The sequence below is a fragment of the Paramisgurnus dabryanus genome, chromosome 17 (assembly GCF_030506205.2).
Source record: "Paramisgurnus dabryanus chromosome 17, PD_genome_1.1, whole genome shotgun sequence".
Taxonomy (NCBI): domain Eukaryota; kingdom Metazoa; phylum Chordata; class Actinopteri; order Cypriniformes; family Cobitidae; genus Paramisgurnus; species Paramisgurnus dabryanus.
Genome location: NC_133353.1, coordinates 30,097,470 through 30,119,289, shown reverse-complemented (window position 1 = coordinate 30,119,289; position 21,820 = coordinate 30,097,470). Strand labels below are relative to the sequence as shown.

Below are 21,820 nucleotides of genomic sequence, written 5' to 3'. Positions count from 1 at the left end.
CACAGCTACTAAAGCGCTCCGCTGAAGAAAGCTGGCACTAAGCTAAAAAAAAACAGCTGGCATTTGGCGTCCTCCAGGTGTTTTCAGCCCCGTAAAAAAGCTTTGGTGTGTACCGCCCCTTAGAGATCAGATTCAGAACGATGATCAAAACATACATGGAATTTTTACTGTTTTTAGATCATTGGATGCTTCGGTGTTTTATAAGTTGTGTTAGAGCGTCACCTAGTGGATAATAACGAAAATAAGGATTGCCTTAAAAATCCTCATTGGCAGGGAAGTGTTTTCTCCTAATTGATGAGATAACTTGTCAAAGGCGGGGAAAGAGTTAAATTTGCCAGACGGGTGACAATGCAACACACACCCCCTCTTTGTTCCATAACATTCTCACGTAGGACTTTTTAGAGGCAGTTTGCGACTGGATTCAAGTTTTATCATCTGTTTTTTATGCAGGGAAGCACCAGACGCGTGCTCTGTCCGAAAGCCTTCTCTCTCCGAGCGATTGTTTGAGAGAGATCGGCCATGAGTTGTCTTCTGGAAGCGCAGCAGAGCTTGGGTCCTATTTCAGCTCTCTGGGACCAGGTAACAAACCACTGGTTTGCTATATGGATCTTAGTGTTGTTTTTTTCTTCTGCACAGTGTTTAAATGCCTCTCAATATCATCAGATGGAGACGTGGAGGCTTTGCTGGAGAAAGCCAGTCCTGAGAGCACTGCCCAGTACTGCGCTCAAGAACCGTCAGGAGATAGCCCTAAACCAACATGCACCGGTGAGCCATGCTTTCCAGGATGTCTTAGCATGAACTTATTCATTTTTTTAAATAAATGCCCTGAGTTTTATTGGCCTGGTACATCGCCTCAGTGGATAGCATGACGGTCACCAAATTTCGAGTCTCGGCTTTGTTGGTAGGCCTTTTTGTGTGAAGCTTGCATGTGCTCCCTGTGTCAGCGTGGGTTTGCTCCGGGTACTCCTGCTTCCTCCCACAGTCATTCAGGTTAGGTTATTTGGAGATGCGAAATTGTCCTTCCCCTGATTAACTTGTGTATAGATTGACCTGTGTATGGATTAACCAGTTGAATATAGCCCTGGATGCTGGAATGGTGTTAAGAACCTTGCACTTTAAGTGCTAACACTTCAGTTTTTTCTAAACAGAATACTTTGTAGAATGGCACGAGATTCGGCCCATTCAGCTGGCCGTAGCGCGAAAGCTTCTCTCCCACGTCTGTGCCATCGCCGACTCCAGCACACAAAACCTGGATCTCGGTTCCTTTGACAAGGTTGAGTTCTTGATCTGCATTCCTCCCTCAGAGGTCACCTTTCATCAAGTGGTTCTTCACCTGTGGAACTCAGGTAGAGCCCTGACACTTGTTACCCATAAGTCTGTGCTGTCAGGCATCAACCATGACCCTGTCTGTGGAATCCAGACTAATGTCATGATGAGAGTTTGCTTTCATTCATTGAGGGTTTTCTTTATGGTGTATTTGCAGGGGTGCTGCGGGAATTAGGTCTGGACCAAGACTGCTTATCAGTGAAGGACGCTGAGCAGTACGTGGTGAAGTTGAATCAGAGCGCAGTAGGAAAAATCAACAGTCTTATTCAAAAGTCCAAGATGAACCCCTACACGCTCTTTATACTGGTGCATGATCATGCACACTCGGACATAACCAGGTACCGGACCTCATCTGATCTTTATTAAACCCATCTCTTTGTCTGGTTGGTGTAGGAACTACATCTTTACCGTTGTTTTTATCACAGTGCACAGTACAACGGAGGAGACTCCAGCTTAGGACTTGTGGACAGTTTGCTCAACTGCAGGCAGATTCGGGACACTCCCAACATCCTGACTCTCCACGTGACCTCGTTCCCCTTCGCCTTGCAGACTCAGTACACACGCATCAGCCCTTACAATGAGATTCACTGGCCCTCTGCATTTAATAATGTAAGAATATCACATATACAGTATGAACTGGTCTACAGTATTGAGCAAAGGTTTTAGGACACCACCAGATTTGTTGTTTTAGCAAAGTTTTAATGACCATCCATATTTATTTTTCGCTTTCCCGCCAGCATTTTTTATTAAAGTTGCCCGCCAGCATTTTTTTTGTACATTTTCACAAAATGCCTTTCGGAAAATTTTCTTATATAAATATATAAACTTACAATGTATCAAATAAAAACAGACCTTCTGCTTTCAAACCTCTCAAATATGGGTAGGTTTCTTCAAAAAGACAATATTTTGAGTAAAAGGCTGAAAATAATTGCATATTTTGTAAACTGAATGTGAACGGCACTGACACCGATGTGTGCCCAGTCTGCAGCCCCGGCTCGTAACCAATTTGGCCTGCTGCTTCATTTACTTTACTTATCTGATGACGACACCAAGGTAAACGCTAAAATGTGCATTTAAAATTGATTGACAGGCGTGTGTCTCAACGAAAATTAACCTACGCCAGCTACACGATGTCGCAAGCGCTTTGGCAAACAGAGGAGGGGTTGGTAAAGGACATCGACACACGCAAGATAGTTTGGGTCGTCTTGAGTCCGTTCGGCAAAAACAAATTTTTTTTTTTCTATTATTATACCCGACCTGTGTCCGAGGCACACGTGAAACTTTTAGAACTGAACCCTCTCGCGTCAGACCTCAGATTTTCGTATCTCAATGGACCCGTAAAGACCTCTACCAAGCACAGCCTACGGCGTAGAAGCAATGCACAACAATAAATTACACTTTAGGTTGACCTCCCTTGGCACTAAACACATTTTGAACTGTTTTGAGGAGACTGAAGTCATTAGATTAGAAATTAGGCTTTCATTTCATTTAGGTTCCTGCTATTGGTTAAGTGTAAGAGGAACTCACACGAAATACTTGACACTTTAGCTTTTAATTTTATTTACGGTAGTTTTTTAATGCTAAATATAAATTTCCTGTATTTTCTGGTTGTATTCTCATAAAGAGACTGCACAGCAAAAAAATATTTTCAAGAAAAAATTTTCTTAGTATTTTTGTCTTGTTTTCAGTAAAAATATAAAAAAATCTTAAAGGGGTCATAGCATGAAAATGTTAGCATTGCCACTTTGTAGGTTTGAGCAAAAATGTGTCGTTTTGGGTGTGTTTTTTAAAATGCAAATGAGCGGATGAAGTGCAAACACTGATCACAATGATGGTGGTTTGTTGTAATTCAAACTCAATTGTGCTGTCAAGTCCTTCTTTTCTCTCTCTTTCTCTCTGCACTAAATGGCAGTGAAGTGGTTGGATAGTGCAGATTAAGGGGGAGGTATTATTCTAATAAGATATCCTTATGACATCATAATGAAAGCCAAATTTCAATGACCTATTTTGCTCACACCTACAAAGTGGCAATGCTAACATTTTCATGCAATTGCCCCTTTAAATTAAGTTGCTTTTTCTTGATGAGCAAAACGACCCAAAAAAATAGGTCTAGTTTTAGACCAAAAATATCAAATTGAAGTGATTTTGTGCATAAAACAAGAAAAAAAATCCCCATTGGCAGATTTTTTTTTGCAGTGTGAGAAATAATAATTGTATATGGAAAAATAATATTATATGGTCACTATATTATTGCAAAAACAAATCTTTTGGACCGTATATAATGTACACACACATTATATAAATATTTATTTTGTAATTGTTCACCTAGGATGTGGATCTCTATCATGAGAAAACAAAGTATTTCGGTGTATCAGAGCTATTGGAGACGACGCACTCCGGCAGCGGCCTTCCTCTGCTTCGATACGATAGCTCGTTTGAAAGCATGGCTGCTGCTCTGGAAGAAAGGTATGGGTTTTTTGTGCTGTTCATTGATTTTTAATACATACACTGCAAAAAATTATTTTCAAGAAAAACTTTTCTTAGTATTTTTGTCTTGTTTTCAGTAAAAATATCTAAAAATTCTTAAATTAAGATGCTTTTTCTTAATGAGCAAAACTAACCAAGAAAATAAGTCTAGACCACATTTGGTTTTTAGACCACAAATTTCAAATTTAAGTAATTTTGTGCATAAAACAAGCAAAAAAAATCTGCCAATGGGGTAAGCAAATTTTTCTTGAATTTAGTGTTTAAGTAAAATGTTCAGGATTTTTTGCTTACCCCATTGGCAGATTTTTTTGTTTGTTTTATGCACAAAATCACTTAGATTTGATATTTTTGGTCTAAAAACTAGACTTATTTTCTTGGGTTGTTTTGCTCATAAAGAAAAAGCATCTTAATTTAACAATTTTTAGATATTTTAACTGAAAACAAGACAAAAATACTAAGAAAATGTTTTCTTGAAAATCATTTTTTGCAGTGTATACTGCACAGCTATGTCTGAAATCGCATACTCTCTTGAGTACACTGCAAAAAAATATTTTCAAGAAAAAAATTCTTAGTATTTTTGTCTTGTTTTCAGTAAAAATATCTAAAAATTCTTAAATTAAGTTGCTTTTTCTTGATGAGCAAAACTACCCAATAAAAAAGTCTAGTTTTTAGACCACAAATATCAAATTTAAGTGATTTTGTGCATAAAACAAGCAAAAAAATCTGCCAATGGGGTAAGCTAATTTTTCTTGAATTTAATGTTTAAGTAAAATGTTCAAGATTTTTTTGCTTACCACATTGGCAGATTTTTTTGCTTGTTTTATGCACAAAATCACTTAAATTTGATATTTCTGGTCTAAAAACTAGACTTATTTTCTTGGGTAGTTTTGCTCATCAAGAAAAAGCATCTTAATTTAAGAATTTTTAGATATTTTAACTGAAAACAAGACAAAAATACTAAGAAAATGTTTTCCTGAAAATAATTTTTTGCAGTGTATACTGCACAGCTATGTCTGAAATCGCATACTCTCTTGAGTACACTGCAAAAAAATATTTTCAAGAAAAAAATTCTTAGTATTTTTGTCTTGTTTTCAGTAAAAATATCTAAAAATTCTTAAATTAAGATGTTTTTTCTTCATGAGCAAAACGACCCAAGAAAATAAGTCTAGTTTTTAGACCAAAAATATCAAATTTAAGTGATTTTGTGCATAAAACAAACAAAAAAATCTGCCAATGGGGTAAGCAAATTTTTCTTGAATTTTTCTTGGATTTAGTATTTAAGAAAAATGTTCAAGATTTTTTTGCTTACCCCATTGGCATATTTTTTTGTTTTTGCTTGTTTTAAGCACAAATTTATTTAAACTGTATATTTGTAGACCTATTTTCTTTGCTCATCAAGAAAATGCATCTTAATTTAAGAATGTTTAGATATTTGTACTGAAAACAAGACAAAAATACTAAGTAAGAAAGTCATTTTTTGCAGTGTGCACACTTCAGAAAAGAGTACTGTGAATTCAATCGTGCTTTTTTCTCACTACTAGTAGGAAATGCTGCATCTCATGTATGCATGTATTAAATGTTTAGCAAATCCCATTAACAAAAAATCTTCCCAAACCCAGGTTCCCTAAGCTTCACAGTGCAGTGATTCGTACCCATGTGCTGATCCAGCATTACTCACTGGCTCTGATGGCCACAGCGGGCGGACAGACCTTACAGTCTCTGCAGAAACACATCTCAGTGGAGACGCTTGAGATGATGCAGTGTCTCCTCAGCACATCCCAGCGATGCCCCAGCCGTCACGGGCACATGATCCTCCTGAGAATCCCCTCACCCGCTCTCGCTGCCCTCGCACACCAGCGCCTCTGCCACGTCCGAAACAAGCTCGGCCTCCACAAGCAGTTCGAGATCATCCTGGGAGATCCGTGCTCTTCTCTCAATGTGGGAAAACACTTCCTGGACCAGCTGAAGGTATGTGCATCTTTCAGTTATTTGTTAATTTTATTATAAATTTATATCCCTTAATACTGGTATATCATTTTTATATGTCTGCAGGTCTGGCTGAAGATCTTGGATCCAGACTGGGCTCCTCGCACATACCTAGAGCTTGAAGCCTTACCCTGTATACTTATTTTAACTGGCATGGATCCACTTGGAGAATCTCTACCCAGGTAAAACAAGCACGTCTTGTCATATAATAAATGCATAATTAAAGTATAATCACTGTAAGATAATGTTTCCCCTCACCTGTGCCCTCAGATCTCTGAAATACTGTGACTTGCGTGTGATCAGCTGCTGGTCTCTTCAGCGCACCTCTCTGGAGCAGGAGCTGGGGCTCGCCGCTTATCTACTGAAGGCAAAACAAGACGCCCAGCACGGGCCACACGCACCCAGTGACCTTTCTGAGAGTGACCCGGAAAAACTCAGCAGCACTGACAACGAGGAAGAAGAGGTTGTGGTGGATGGTCAGTATTGCAAACTCAGAAAACATGAAATGTAGAACAATATACTGAAATTCTGAACATAAACCATTCGAATGGGTGTTCAGAAGAGGGATTTGCTCACAAGACTCCAATATCTATTGTATTTGATTTATGGAAATAATCAAAGGGATATTATGACTTTAATTAGAAATGAAATGGACTGATCAACCAATCAGAAACAAATGTTTGTAGTAGTTTTAAAGGTGAAGTGTGTCATTAAAGAAATAATAATAAATATCATATTCCAGGTTCATATTCATCCAAATATGAAAATTATCTCTCTATTTATTCAGCCTTCTATCTTATTTGCCTTTAACTTTAAGTTGCCAGCCAGCGCCAGCATTTTTTATGATTTTCACAAAAGTTTAATGCCTTCCAGAATTTTTTCTTCTTTAAAAATATAAATGTATCATGAAAGAACAGACTCTCTGCTTTCAAAAAAAAAAAAAGTTTCATCCTATCTTCTTTTTATCACCTATCAAAATACCACATTTTGAACAAAAAGCTGAGATAATTGCATTTTTGTACAGGACTTTTGTTAAGATCAGATTTAGAGCGATGATCCAAACATACAAAGTTTTTACTGTTTTTAGATCAGTGGATGCTTTAGTGTTTTAAAAGTTGGGTTAGAGTGCCACATGCCATATGGATTGCCATAGAAACTCGTCATTGGCAGGGAAGCGTTTTCCCTTAATTGATGAGATAACTCATCAATGGCGAGGAAAGAGTTAATGCCCTCAGGTTAGATTAACCCATAAAATATATGTCTATGGGACAAAATAGAAAAACACCTTTTAAGGTTTTTTTTGGCATATTAATTTGTCAAAAATGTAAATCAAAGTGTATTAGGGAATCTGGGTTTTATTCAAAAGCTCACAGGTAATAAAACACACATTGACTACAATTTAGGGCCCTATTTTAATGATCTAAGCGCATGCTCTAAAGCACATGGCGCACAGTCTAAAAGGGTGTGTCTGAATCCACTTTTGCTAATTTAACGACGAAAAAATGGGTTGTGGGCCTAGCACACAGTCTAAAAGGGTTGTTCCTATTCTCATAATGAGTAATGGTGTGTTTTGGGGCTAACATGCAATAAACCAATGAAAGTCTCATCTCTCATCCCCTTTAAAAGCCATGTGCGCTCACGCCATTCCGATTCCCTATTTAGATGGCCGAATATGTAAACTAAAAAACAACGATATTTAACAATCTGAAACGCAAATGCGAAGCGCAAAGCGCAAGTGACTTTGTGGGCGGATCTTGGGTGCTGTTGCTATTTTCTCGGCGGGAGAAATAACTCTTGCACCAGGCGCAAATCAATAAGGGGTTGGTCTGAAGTAGGTTCATTATTCATAGGTGTGGTTTGGGCGTAACATCAAATAAACCAATCAGAACGCTATCCAACATTCCCTTTAAACGCAAGGGCGCAAGTTCCATGGCGGGTTGCTATTATTATGATGGATTTACCAGGCGCACGCCAGGAGCGGTTCACAGCCGAGGAGACCGACGTTCTTGTAAGAGCAGTCAAAGACAGAGAAGTTGTTTTGTATGGGGATGGGAGAAACCCGCCCAAATCAGCGTAGGTTAAACAGGCGTGAGAGCAAATAGCCACAATTGTCTCATCAGCTGGCATCCCCATCGTTGCGCCAAGCGCTACAATGATGTCAGGAGATGGGGGAATCCCAAGCTTGCCAGCATAAATCGGGCATGCAGTGTAACGGGAGGTGGATCTGCCTCAGGACCTGACGCCAGCAGAGGACATCGCTGCGTCCACCCTCACCGCTGAAAGGGTTTGGGGGCTTTGAAATCGGACCCAAGAAACGCAAGCAAGGTCCAACCCCAAAGTACTCTTACAAATCAAGTTCATATACATTAAGGTTTCTTATGAAAACATTTTAATTATTATTTACATAAAATAAACGTAATACAGCCACACAACAAACGTATGAAAATATTTTAATCGTTATTTGCATGAGAATTTTTTAACGCAGCCACACAAAATAAATAAAAACTATCACCACAATGCTCACCACTATGATTCCCCTTATCTCGTGTATTAATATTTTTAAGTGTAACAATTTATGATTTGCAAAAATAACTGTTGCATCTGTGTAGATTAGATAAGCAAAGTGTATGCGCGTTGTGCACGCTATACATTATGGTCAAGCATGCGCCCTTAAAATAGCATAATGAACCACGCGCAACGCGCCACTGACTTTAGACTAGTTTTTTTTGGTCAGTGGCGCAATTGTTTTTTGAAACTGCAAAATAGCATCAGGGAGGGTTTGCTCCGCAACACGCCTCCTTTTGGTGATAAACGTGAAAATTATAATTGCGCAAGGGTTGAAACTAGCAAAAAAACGCTTGCGTTGCCCATTGCGCCAGGTCTTTTATTAATATTTGATGATCTTCTCTTGTGGTATTATTTTGTAGTCATTGTCCTGGGCTACGTGTTTATAAACCTTGCACATGTGTTGTGCCTTTTTAAATTCTCCTTAATGTTGAGCTTTGGTCTTTACAAAAAAAAGTATGCATCTGTAATAAAATATTTAAAGAGCAAAGATGTCTATTGTTCAAAATTGGAAATCACTGTTGGCCACTACTGTGTAAGACTCCCATTCTTTAGTTTGTCAGAACACAAATAATTTCATATTAAAATGTCAGCCGAAAAGCACATCCATCAATTAAAATAATCTAAATTATTGCAGTGGGTTAACATATAGTGGCACATCGATAATGTTGGATCTTATTGGTTCTTGTGACTAGTTTGTGACATTTAAAAGCCAATGAGAGTCAACGTTATCGATGTGCCACCATATTTAAACTTACCACGCTGATCTGTATGTTGTCCTAGCACAACAGGATTGTTGGTTAAATAAGCTCAAAATATTGTTTTCTCTCACAAAGATCTTTTCCGAAGATATTTATCAATCATATGCAGTCATTTGGATAATTTTAATGAGGGATGTATGTGCATTTGGAGATTAACCATATTAAATGTCTACTGTGTAGCTTTTTAGCGGCATCTCGTGGAGAGATTGTGAATTGCAAGCAACGGCTCAGTGAAACGCATAGTGAAGCTACAGTAGCCGCCACAAGACGAACGTCATCATCTGAGACAACTATAGAGCAGTTTGTCGGTTTAGGGCTTCTGTAAAAACATGGCGGCACAAAATGGCGACTTCCATGTAAGGAGACGTGCGATGTATGTAGATAAAAACGGCTCATTTTAAGGTAATAAAAACAATACAGTTCATTTTGTAAGGTCTTTGTACACCACTGATAATACAGTTATGTGTATTATATTGCATTTCTGTCAAGAGATCCTTCTTAAAGGTTGTCAAGAATGTGGTAAAAACTAATAAAAAAATTAATTTTTGTGTAACCAAAATATATAAACTAAACTAAATAAACGTATAAACAATACTAAACGAGTGACTTTGTGAGTTTTTATGGGACTAAAGTGTCCTATTTTTGACATTAAAATTGGGCTTTGCTTTCAGAGAATTCAAAAGTGAATTCAAAGGAGCTAAAAATGTGTATTATGCATATTGTAATGGACTCTCTCACCTCTTTCTGGTGGTCTATAGTAAACAAAGATGGCCTGGCTAACTCCTCCCCAACTGGCACCCAGTGTCCCCCATCTAACTGTACTCCTTTGGACCCAGAAAAGGAGCCCAATCAGAGGCGGCAGTCCAAATCCACCTCCTCTGGCTCCTCATCCTCCTGGGCCTCCCCTCTAAAGCAGAGCTGCTCGTGGGCTCGAAATCTCAGCCGCCCGCCTGTGGTTTTGCTCCCGAAGGCCGTGTATGACCTCATCACCACTGTGGATCCCAGCGGGCTGCCTAAGTCCACCTCCTTCCTCCCTCACTCCTCTGTAGAGTGGGTCAGCTCCTTCAGACCCCTCCTCAGCAAGATGATGACCTGCACGGAGCAGTCGCTCTACTATCGCCAATGGACCGTCCCTAAGCCCCATCACATGGATGGCAGTAACCGGGCAGAAGGACGCAATGATAACTTTCACCCACGGAAGCTGCTTCTCAGCGGCCCGCCACAGGTAAAGAACGTTCTGGAAAAATAAACATTGGGTGCTAATGTCAATATTTGTAACCCAAAGTCGATTTGCTACATAATATCATCCGACATTCTGTGTAAAAAATATAACCTTGACATCTTTAATATTGACTTGAGTAAGGTCATGTCAAAGACTGACACCATTGTGAAATCAAACATTGATGCTACTAATCTCATCATTAGATTATAAGATTTTAGCCTGGATTTCACAAACAGGGTCACATTTGACTGGTCAATAAAATGGGATTTTTTTATGTGTGGCCAGGTGGGTAAGACAGGTGCATATCTGCAGTTTCTGGGTATTCTGTCTCGCATGCTAATCAGACTTATGGAGGTGGACATTTATGATGAAGGAGACATCAACTGCAGTAAGTATATACTAATAATATAATACACAAAATAAAAATAGCAAATGAAAGTCTTTAAGCTGCAGAGAAATACAATTCAATCTTAAAGGGGACATTTCACAAGACTTTTAAAAAAATGTAAAATAAATCTATGGTGTCCTCAGAGTACATATGTAAAGTTTTAGCTCAAAATACCACATAGATCATTTATTATAGCATGTTAAAATTGCAACTTTGTAGGTGTGAGCAGAAATGTGCCGTTTTCTGGGTGTGTCCTAAAATGCAAATGAGCTGATGAAATGCAAACACTGATCGCCATAATGGTGGTTTGTTAAAATTAAAACTCAATTGTGTTGTGAATTATTTTCTCTCCCTCCCTCTCTCTGCACTAAATGGCAGTGCCATGGTTGGATAGTGCAGATTAAGGGACGGTATTATCCCCTTCTGACATCACAAGGGGAGCCAAATTTCAATTACTTATTTTTTCACATGCTTGCAGAGAATGGTTTACCAAAACCAAGTTACTGGGTTGATCTTTTTCACATTTTCCAGCACTGTGAACCCAATTATAGCACTTAAACGTGGAAAAAGTCTGATTTTCATGATATGTCCCCTTTAAATAAAAGTTCAAGTGGTGCAAAGTCATGAAATCTAACCAATCAGCGCAAAGAGGTCTCTATATATGACCGTCCCCCTTTATCATATTTGATTACATGTTAATGCTAACTCATAAAATTGACAAAATGTCAAAGGAAATGTTTATAATGACTCATTAAATAAATAAGCAGATTTGTGACACTAACTATTATGTTAGATCCTTTGTACAAAAGGTCAGATTTCATTGCTTACATTGAAGCACACACAATGTTCTTCTCAGATAATACCGCAATCATCATGGTTTGCACAAACAAGTGGAGTCCATGCCAGTTTGAGTGCATGCTGTCATTAATTTAAAGGGGACATATCATGAAAATCTGACTTTTTCCATATTAAAGTGCTATAATTGGGTCCCCAGTGCTTCTATCAACCTAGAAAATGTGAATAAGATCAACCCAGTAACTTAGTTTTGGTAAACCATTCTCTGCAAGCATGTGAAAAAATAGGTCATTGAAATTTGGCTCCCCTTGTGATGTCAGAAGAGGATAATACCGCCCCTTAATCTGCACTATCCAACCACAGCACTGCCATTTAGTGCAGAGATCAGCTCATTTGCATTTTAAGGGACACACCCAAAACAGAAAATTTTTGCTTTAGATAAATTATCTTTATGGTATTTTGAGCCATACTGTAAGAGACATAAAAAACGATCTCAAATTCATCAATAATTGTTCCCTAATGATTTTTGATAATAACAACACATTTTATATCAAAATGCAAAACAGAAATTATTCTGATCCACTGTAGGTTTAAATCCTAATTGTTATAAAACTGTCTTGCTTTCACGTATCAGTAAAATTATGTTTTTTGTTCTCCAGATTGTAAAACAGATTTGGTGCGATATCATCAGCCTGTTGCATCATGGCCCAACAAAGAGATTTTAAGTGGGATGCCCTTTGATTACGTCATCCATGACCCAAAATATGAGGACATCAGCACGATCTATTCACTAGACTTCAGTCCAAATGCAGATGGTGAGACTGTCAAGAGTATCATATGTGGTACACTTATGTGTGCCCTACTGCAGTCTTTACAGGAATTTAAAGGGATAGTTCACCCAAAAACAAACGTTCTGTCATTATTTAGTTCTGAACCTGGATGAGTTTCTTTATTGTGTTAAACCCAAAATAAGATATTTTGATGTTAAATGTTAAGCACACAGTTAACTTTACCCAATGACTTCCATAGTAGGAACTGAATATAAACTGTTTTCTTACCATCTTTTATCAAAATATCTTCTTTTGTGTTCAAACTCAGGTACAGAACAACATAATGGAGAGTAAATGATAACAAAATGTTCATTTTTGGGGTGAACTATCCCTTTAAGTACATTAGAGGCGTGTTCTTAAGAGCTTTTTACTCTTTATACTGTTCTAGATGGAAAGTCCAGACGTCAGGAGGATGTGTTTTTACGCAGGCGTACGGCACGGATAAAACTCTCCAAGTATGCGGCGTACAACACTTACCATCATTGTGAGCAGTGTCATCAGTACATGGGTTTTACTCCACAATACCAGGTAATACACGATGGGATTTTTACATTACAGTAAATAAATGTATGACCTGTTTCTCTGAGATACTTGATTCTGATCAGACAAATGCGGTATTCGACCACGTGTCAGTATAGGGTGTGTTTGCAAAAACGACTTTGCATTATCCCCATAGACCATGGGTGGGCATTCCTGGTCCTGGAGGGCCACTGTCCTGCAAAGTGAAGCTCCAACCCTAATCAAACACACCTGAAAATCCCAATCAGAGGCTTCAGTATGACTTGGAAATGACATTCAGGTGTGTTTGATTAGGGTTGGAGCTAAACTTTGCAGGACAGTGGCCCTCCAGGACCAGGAATGCCCACCCCTGCCATAGACTGTACAAAATATGGGCGTTGTGTCCGTGACATCACCCATTGGTTTGTGGAGAGCATTTTTGAAGCCCAAAGTTGGCGTAGCCTGTCGTCGCCATCTTGGCAGCGCTTCGCTGCACACCGGATAACCGTAAATGGCCAAAGAGGCGTGACGTGTGTGGAGCTGAGGTGCCTGGTTGATGAAACCACACCCGCCTAGCTCGATGGTAGGGACACAAGAGGTGTGTTCGAGATCATCCGGCGCTGCTCAGACCGATCGGCGAGGTTTGCCGCTTGCAGTCGAGGGAGGAACTGAAGACGGAGCCGTCAAGCCGGACACCTGCTGCTTGCCGTAGTGACGTGTGCGCCGTGTTTTCTTGTTTTTAATCGCAAATGAAGTGAATTAGATGCTGAATTTGATAAAAACAAACCTTTTAATAAAAAGTTGCAACCAGAAACATTTTATATCGAATATTTTAATTGCTGATTATACTGTATACCCGAAAATAACGGGAAACAAGCCTATATTATTAAAATAGCAATAGAGTTTGTTATTTTCATTTTTATTTTATTACACGACACAATATAACATATTTAAGCATATTAAAGTGTTTTTTCCTGTTTTAAAACATGAATTTATAATGTTTATTAGTGGAATTAAAGATTGGATTAAACTTGAAACGCACGTGATCGTTGTCATCAGTGAGGCAGCCAATCACATAAAGCTGTTACGTCATCACAACTCCGTGCAGCCGCTCTGGAGAAGCTGCACTGGCTGAGCTAGCCGGCTACTCTCGAAACGCTCTTGCGGTACTTAAAAACCATATGACACAGTGACGTAACAGCTTTACGTGATTGGCTGCCTCACTGATGACAATGATCACGTGCGTTTCAAGTTTAATCCAACCTTTAGTTCCACTAATAAACATTATAAATTCCTGTTTTAAAACAGGAAAAAACACTTTAATGTGCTTAAATATGTTATATTGTGTCGTGTAATAAAATAAAAATGAAAATTCCAAACTTTATTGATCTCGAACACACCTAATAGTGACAGTGCACCTGTCAGTCAAGTGACCACGGTCTTAACTCATTCCCCGCCAGAATTTTTTGTAATTTTCACAAGTTCTATCTATAGTTTTTCTCTGCTTATAAACACTTAAATATGGGTATTTGTATTTTTTATTTGAGCAAAAAGCTGAAATAATTGCATTTTTGTGAAGGAATTTTTCTAGAGACCAGATTCAAAACGATTATTAAAACATACACAGAGTTTAAAATTACTAAATTATTTTTTGCTACACTTTTTTTAAAGATTGTGTAAGTGCACCATCTAGTGGATAATCACGGTATTACCTATTCCCATAAAAGAAGAGTTTATTATGCAGAATTTTAAAGCTTAATATAATTTGTGTTAGAAAATGAGTTAGAAAAAAACGATTCACCCGCCTCACAGTTGTCATGAAGGACAAAATTAGCTATATAGACCAAAACCCTTTTTTTAACAGGCTGTATTTATTTCTTTTGTAAAGTTGGCCATTTTAACATGGGGGGTCTATGGGATTAACTCCAGTCTCTAGTGGCCAGTCAATAAATTGTGACAGAGACCGGAAGGTTGCCCCTTGATTATCCCTTGTATTTTAATTTAAGATTATTTGTAATTTGAAAAATTTGCATTTTGCCCTGATTATTGAGATGTTGTTTGCCTGTGTTTTCAGCAGTATGAGTCCACCCTACATACGTTTACCTTCTCACACCTTCTACTGGGAGAGGAAATCCAGCTTTATTTCATCATTCCCAAATCCAAAGCACATCACTTCTCCTTCAGCCAAACAGGAGGACAGTTAGAGAGCATGAGACTGCCCCTTACATCTGATTGGGTACAGACCAGATATCTAAAAAACAGATAAAAAATATTATATTATATTATATGAAGGTCATGTCAAAGATTAAAATTAAAGTCAATTGAGTAATTAAGACTTTTGTCTATTTTTTACAGAACCCTGATGTCATCAAAAGTCCAATATTCACACCCACCACCGGTCGCCATGAGCACGGCCTGTTTAATCTCTATCATGCCATGGAAGGAGCTGCTCACCTGCACATCTTGGTCATTAAAGAGTACGAGATGGCTGTCTATAAGAAATACTGGCCAAACCATATCATGCTTGTCCTGCCGACCATCTTTAATGGAGCTGGAATAGGTAACGCTCATCCTCAACGTTTACAAAACATAACATGGGTAATGTTGAGCCACTTGATAGTCTTTGTGAGATCTGTTTTACTGCAATTTTATGCCTTGACTTTTTCTAATTTCAGGAGCAGCTCATTTTCTGATCAAAGAGCTCTCTTATCATAACCTTGAGCTGGAGCGGAGCAGGAGGGTGGAGCACGGCAGCCGACCACAGGACGTTTGGCCCTTTATCATTCTCGCAGATGATTCGTGTGTCATGTGGAACAGCGTTGACGTCGACCCAAAAAGGTGCTTAGATTCTGTGCATTGTCAAGAATTACAAGATAAATTGCTTCTATGAAGTGTTTTGTAGTTTTTTTTACCTTCCATCTTTTTGGTTTTTGTTTCAGCGGTACTATAGGGACAGAACGAAATGTGTCTTTGAAACAGGTTCTTCAGCACATGGAATCTGCTCCGGACATTACTCAGTACGGATTATGTGGGATGAGGAAGTGGTCGAGCTGCGGAGGTGGAGCCGGGCGACAGAAAGAGCCGTTCTCACGGGGTCACCTACATGACTTTTTGTTGCTCAACGTGGACCTGACTCAAAATGTGCAGTACAACCAGAACCGGTGAGCTCTCGATCATTGGTTTGAAACATAGGTGGATTTTCACGTTTGTGCTTGGGGGCACCTACAGGCAAACAAAGGTACTACAATACTTTGAAATTAGAGAGAGAGTGCAGCTTAAAGGTGCAGTGTGTACATTTTTGTGCCATCTAGTGGTGAGGTTTCCCATTGCAACCAACGGCATAGTCCCCTGCTCACCCCTCACTTTTGAAACCCATAGAGAAGCTACGTTAGCCGCCACGGGACAAACATGTCATCGTCGGAGACAACTTAGTAAAAAAAGTTTGTCCATTAACTCTTTCACCGCCATTGACGAGATATCTCGTCAATTAAGAGAAAACGCTTCCCCGCCAATGACGAGATTTTCCGTCTTTCTGCAATACCGCTATTATCCGCAACTTTTTAAACCCGGAAGTATTGCCCTATGGCAAGCGGCTGCATGTCCGTGTCTGTTTTAAAGATCGCTCTGAATGGGATCTCTATGAAAAGTCCGTCACAAAAATTGAATTATCTCTGCTTTTTGCTCAAAATGTGGTGTTTTTGCAGAAACCTACCCATATTCAAAAGCTGATTACAAAAGAACCACTGAAGGTAGGATGAAACGTTTTTTTTTGTTTTGTTTGAAAGCAGAGGGTCTGTTCTTTCATTTGGTATATTGTATGTTTATATATTTAAAGAAGAACATTTTCTGGAAGGCATTAAACTTTGGTGAAAATCATGAAAAACGCTGGCGCTGGCTGGCAACTTTTTAAAAAAACGCTGGCGGTGAAAGAGTTAAGGGCTTCTGTAGAAACATGGTGGCACAAAATGGCGACTTCCATGTAAGGGGACCCTCCATGTATGTAGATAAAAACAGCTCATTCTAAGGTAATAAAAACATAACGGTTTATAAAGAAAGGTCTTTATACACCCCTGGTTATATAGTTTTGTATATTATTTTGCATTCCTGTAAAGGGATTCTTCTGAAAATTACACACTGCACCTTTAATGGTTGTTAAATTTTGTTTAAATTAATTAAAACTATTTTTTCCTCTGCTCATTAAAGTAGACCTCAAGCATTTTTTGTGATTTTCACAAAAGTTTCACACAAAATGCTTTCCAGGAAAAAAATTCTTAAAATATATAAACATACAAATATATCAAATGAAAGAACCGACCCTCTGCTTTCAAACATACAATAAACAAACAAAACGGGGGGGACGTTTCATCCTATCAAATTTTTTTTAAAATATGGGTATTTTCCTTAAAAATACAATTTCTGTAGCAAAAAGCTGAAATAATTGCATTTTTCTGAAAGAATTTTATTAGAGATCAGATTCAGAACGATTATCAAAACATACAAAGAGTTTAAAATTAGTAAATACATTTTTTTGCTACAGTTTTTTTTTTTATAAATTAGGTAATCACGATATTGCAGATTAACATAAAAATTCATCAGGAACACGTTTTTTATTCAAATGTTTTCTCTTAATTGACAAGATAACTTGTCAATGGCTTGGAAAGAGTTAAGTAACTTAATCTACCTATTAAAATATCAAGATTGGACAAATAAAATATGGTCTGGGGGGCAGTGCCCCCCGGGCCCCCCCAAACTCCGCCTATGGTTTGAAATCCACAAATTTTACTGTTTTTTTATTATTGTCCAAATGTTAATTTCATTGCCCACTGTCTTCAACATAGTTTCACATGTGATGATGTGGACTTTAACCTACGAGCCCACAGTGCAGGACTCCTCATCTGCAGGTTCAACAACTTCAGTGTGATGAAGAAGCAGATCGCCATTGGTGGATACGGTACCTTCATCATCAAAACCAAAGTATGCTTTTATCCACAGTCTTAAACCTGCTTAATGTATGCATTTATAATATACCCCCCCCCACCTCTGTCCTTTATGCTCTAATGCAAAGTTTAAGACACTTAAAGGCACGATATGTAAGATTTTGCATTCAAATATCTAAAAACTACTAGCGTAATGTTGTTTATTTACATTATCCCAATCGTTTTCAACAACGTTTGAATTCAGCGAATTTGCAGCCCCTGTTCATAGGGTTGCTTGTCAATTATGTAATGTCCTGCTTGCATCTGCTTTTGCTGTCATAGAAGTCATAGATGTGTTTGACTGCATGTGTCAGTGTGAAGACCGATCTGCATGTGACATCAAAGTATCACGAGAGCGATTTAGAAGCAATTCTTCTGTGTCGCTCTCGTGATACTGTGATGTCATACGCCAATCGATCTGCGCAGTGCTGTATGCGGAAGTAGTACCTATAGTGTCTAGCATGCCTTACTTTATAATCCAACGGTTATAAAACTTTATTTCATTACGTCATCCCTGAACATGATTTGATGCTTCCTGTCAGATCGATTGTTATCAACAATGAAAGTGTAGCCTACAACTCCCATCATTCCACGCTCTTTCACAGCGTCATTAAGCTACGCCGTTGTTGTTTAGCGACCTCTAGTGGTGAACGTGACATATTGTGCCTTTAAAACAATTGTTCTCCGAAATTTTCTTCAGATGACGGATGTACCCACCACGATCCAGCCATCTCAGTACATCTGTGCTCCAGACAGCAAACATCTTTTTCTGGCCACGCCTGCTCAGCTTTTGCTGGAGAAATACCTGCAGCACATCAGTCATCGGTTGTTCTCTCTCAGTGCCCGAAACTACAGCCACCCGGTTCTGTCTGTCGACTGCTATCTGAACCTCGGTCCAGAGGTACCTTAACAACTTAAATGTCAATCATTTACAAAAACAGTAGTACTTTAATGCTACTACTAATACTCATGTAAATTCTATATTAAAGGCATTAAAGGTGCAGTGTGTAAATTTTAGGAGGGTCTATTGACAGAAATGTAATATAATATACATAACTATATTATCAGTGGTGTGTAAAGACCTTACATAATGAACCGTATTGTTTTTATTACCTTAGAATGAGCCGTTTTTATCTACATACACTGCGGGTCCCCTTACATAAAAGTCGCCATTTTGCACCGCCATGTAGCCCTGAATGAAAAAACTGCTTGACATAGCACGTCTCTGTGTTGTCTCATTTAATGACATGTTTGTCCTGTGGCGGCTACCGTAGCTTCTCTACGCGTTAGGGAGGGGTGAGTTGTGGAATGAGCCGTTGGTTGCAGTCTGCAACCTCACCTCTAGATGCCGCTAAATTCTACACACAGCACCTTTAATGGATAACCGTATTTTATCCATGTAGTATTCCGAGGTATTTGATCTTTTTCGGGGGGGTTTGTGTGTAGGTGACGATTTGTTTCGTGAGCTCCAGGCCTCACTCCATTAACATAAGTACTACCGGACTGCTCTTCAGTGGCCTGCTATTATACTTCTGTGATTCGTTTGTAACACCTGGATTTCTCAAAAAGTTCCAGTTCTTAAAAGGTACAAAAAAAATCATTTATTATTTACAGGATGCTTTTTGAATTAGGTGTTCCTGCCATTAAAGCATCTGCAAAATGCATAAATGTAAAGGAATAGATTATTCTTACTTACATTCAGTCTTTAATATTTAGTATTTTCCCTTTGCTGGTACAGGTGCAACTCTATGTGTGATCTGTCCCAACCGGAGCTCTCTGCGTCAAACCGTAGTCCGGCTGGAGCTGGAGGACGAGTGGAGGTTTCGTCTAAGCGATGAGTTTCAGACGGCCAACGCTAAAGAGGACCAGCCTCTCTTTTTTCTCACAGGGAAACACATATGAGTCAAAGGCCAAAGACTTAATCACTTTGGTCTTATTTACTGTATATAACATGAGCTTTGTATATAATGCACACAATCTTCTGTAAATTTCTTCTTGTATGTTGTTGATTTTTGATTGTTGCTTTTTAATAATGTTATTACCTTACCTACGTCTTTATGGCTGTTTAAAATGTATTTATTTACAGTGACCTTTCTCTGTTTTTATCTTTTTGTGTTTATTGTTGTCTTAAGTGGAACTTTTTATCAGCTTGCTAAACGTTATGAAGTGTTACAAGAACAGATTCAGAAGTATTTTGTAGAAAAGAGTATTTTTGTAGCTGTGTTTGGCATGTTGTGATGTGTGTGAATAAGGCCGTAACTTTATTAAAGTACTTATGTCATACATTTCAAATCTATACAAACAGTTTGTCATTTTTTGCTTGTTTTTGTTATACCATTTTTTGCTTGTTTTTGTTATACCACTGTATGAACACTAGATGGCAGAATAATTACATTTTATCGAGGTCAGCTAAAGTGAAACATCTCAACAATGTATCAGATCTTCTCAAGTACATTTTCAAGTATCTTTACTTTATTAATATTTTTCTTTAGAGAAAGTTTACTTCACTACATTCCAAAACATAATATTGTACCTTTTACTCAACTAAATCTCATAAATACAAGTTGTTTTTACATGTAACAATAATCTAGTATTTTCAAACTTAAAGAAAGTAAAGAAATATTGAAAAATTTACTTATAAAAAAGGTACAAAAGCTTTTTTAGGGCAGTACCTTTCGAAAAGCACATCTTTGAGATCGCGTTTTTTTACAGTTTGATCAGCGGACAGGCAGCAAGCAGATAGTGAGGAGATGTTTGCTGTATGTAACAAAAAAATGTTTTATGGTCTTAAACGCGTCAATTCGCTTAGAGCGCCTTTAATGTCATATTTGAAATTTAGCCCCAATTTTTAAATAAATATAGACTGACATAGCCACAGACACTGCCTTTGCAAAACATGTACTGAAATGTATGTGTCGACAACTTTGTATTTCTAGACACAAGACTAACAAAGGCCAGTCAATGATGTCACAACCAGGGCCACAGCCTTGTACACTGAAAAAAATTATTCATTGAATTTAATCTATTTTTTTAAGGTAAGTGGTTGCAATACATTTATTAAAGCTACATTTGAACAAAAAAGATTAGTAACGTAAAATAAAATATACAACTTTTCTTTAAATGTAGCTTAAATAAATTGATTGCAACCACTTACCTTAAATTTTTTTATTAAATTCAATGAATCATTTTTTTTCAGTGTATGAGTTCACTTAATGTTTAGTTCATTTATTATAAAACAAAATAACCTACCTGAGCAATCAAAAAAAAAATATATATATTTTTTTTTAAATCAAAATCAATGATAGTGAAACGTATGTGTTTAGCTAATAAATGTACATTTACATGAATACATGTACATCTGGCAGATGCTTTTATCCAAAGCAAGTATGTGTGCTCCCTGAGAATCAAAACCACAAACTTTGCACTGCTAACCCAATGCTTTACAATTTAAGCTACAGGAACATATAATTGTAGCAGAATAGGTGTATTACCTACCTGCTAGACATTTTATGTAACAACGTGCAGCATTCATTCTGCTGAAAAGGGTCACTGTGTCTCACAAAATGTTTACTGTAATTACAGCACTATTTACTATTTATATGAATACTGAGGTTGAAGCCACCCACAGCCATTTTTACCTCTCAGACATCACTCAGATCACAAATCATTCCGGTTTTAAACTAAATCCACCTCACAGAGTAAAGTCACTGGATTGAGCTGAGTTGAAATGGAGCCCAATGTATTTTTAATCGAGTTTAAGAGATATGGAAATACCTGGTTTATTTAAAGACAACAGTGCCATTGATTGTAATTCAGTTGAGTCAGTGGCCTAAAAGTACAAAGTCTATGAATGCTGGTTAAATATTTTTACCAAGATTGAAGGGATAGTTCACCCCAAAATGAAAATTAGCCCATATTTTACCCCAGCCCCTTTAAGCCTTTCTACAGTAGGTGTATTTGAAGACAATAACTTTTTTATTAGTAAA

The 21,820-nt window shown here is 38.0% G+C and overlaps 1 protein-coding gene across 1 annotated transcript in view; it reads left to right on the top strand.

Moving 5' to 3' along the window:
- The window catches only part of greb1 (growth regulating estrogen receptor binding 1), a 40,982-nt gene extending 20,874 nt beyond the window's left edge, over positions 1 to 20,108 (top strand). The window contains exons 12-32 of the mRNA XM_065288326.2: positions 451 to 579; positions 664 to 765; positions 1,149 to 1,346; positions 1,484 to 1,664; positions 1,752 to 1,935; positions 3,656 to 3,792; positions 5,433 to 5,781; positions 5,866 to 5,981; positions 6,070 to 6,275; positions 9,884 to 10,350; positions 10,633 to 10,735; positions 12,190 to 12,345; positions 12,749 to 12,888; positions 14,933 to 15,094; positions 15,214 to 15,418; positions 15,534 to 15,696; positions 15,798 to 16,019; positions 17,697 to 17,832; positions 18,535 to 18,735; positions 19,281 to 19,419; positions 19,573 to 20,108. Of these exons, the coding sequence (XP_065144398.2) occupies positions 451 to 579; positions 664 to 765; positions 1,149 to 1,346; positions 1,484 to 1,664; positions 1,752 to 1,935; positions 3,656 to 3,792; positions 5,433 to 5,781; positions 5,866 to 5,981; positions 6,070 to 6,275; positions 9,884 to 10,350; positions 10,633 to 10,735; positions 12,190 to 12,345; positions 12,749 to 12,888; positions 14,933 to 15,094; positions 15,214 to 15,418; positions 15,534 to 15,696; positions 15,798 to 16,019; positions 17,697 to 17,832; positions 18,535 to 18,735; positions 19,281 to 19,419; positions 19,573 to 19,736 (3,860 nt within the window). The 3' untranslated portion in view covers positions 19,737 to 20,108. The remainder of the gene's footprint in view (positions 1 to 450; positions 580 to 663; positions 766 to 1,148; positions 1,347 to 1,483; positions 1,665 to 1,751; positions 1,936 to 3,655; positions 3,793 to 5,432; positions 5,782 to 5,865; positions 5,982 to 6,069; positions 6,276 to 9,883; positions 10,351 to 10,632; positions 10,736 to 12,189; positions 12,346 to 12,748; positions 12,889 to 14,932; positions 15,095 to 15,213; positions 15,419 to 15,533; positions 15,697 to 15,797; positions 16,020 to 17,696; positions 17,833 to 18,534; positions 18,736 to 19,280; positions 19,420 to 19,572) is intronic.
- The last annotated feature ends 1,712 nt before the right edge of the window (positions 20,109 to 21,820 follow it).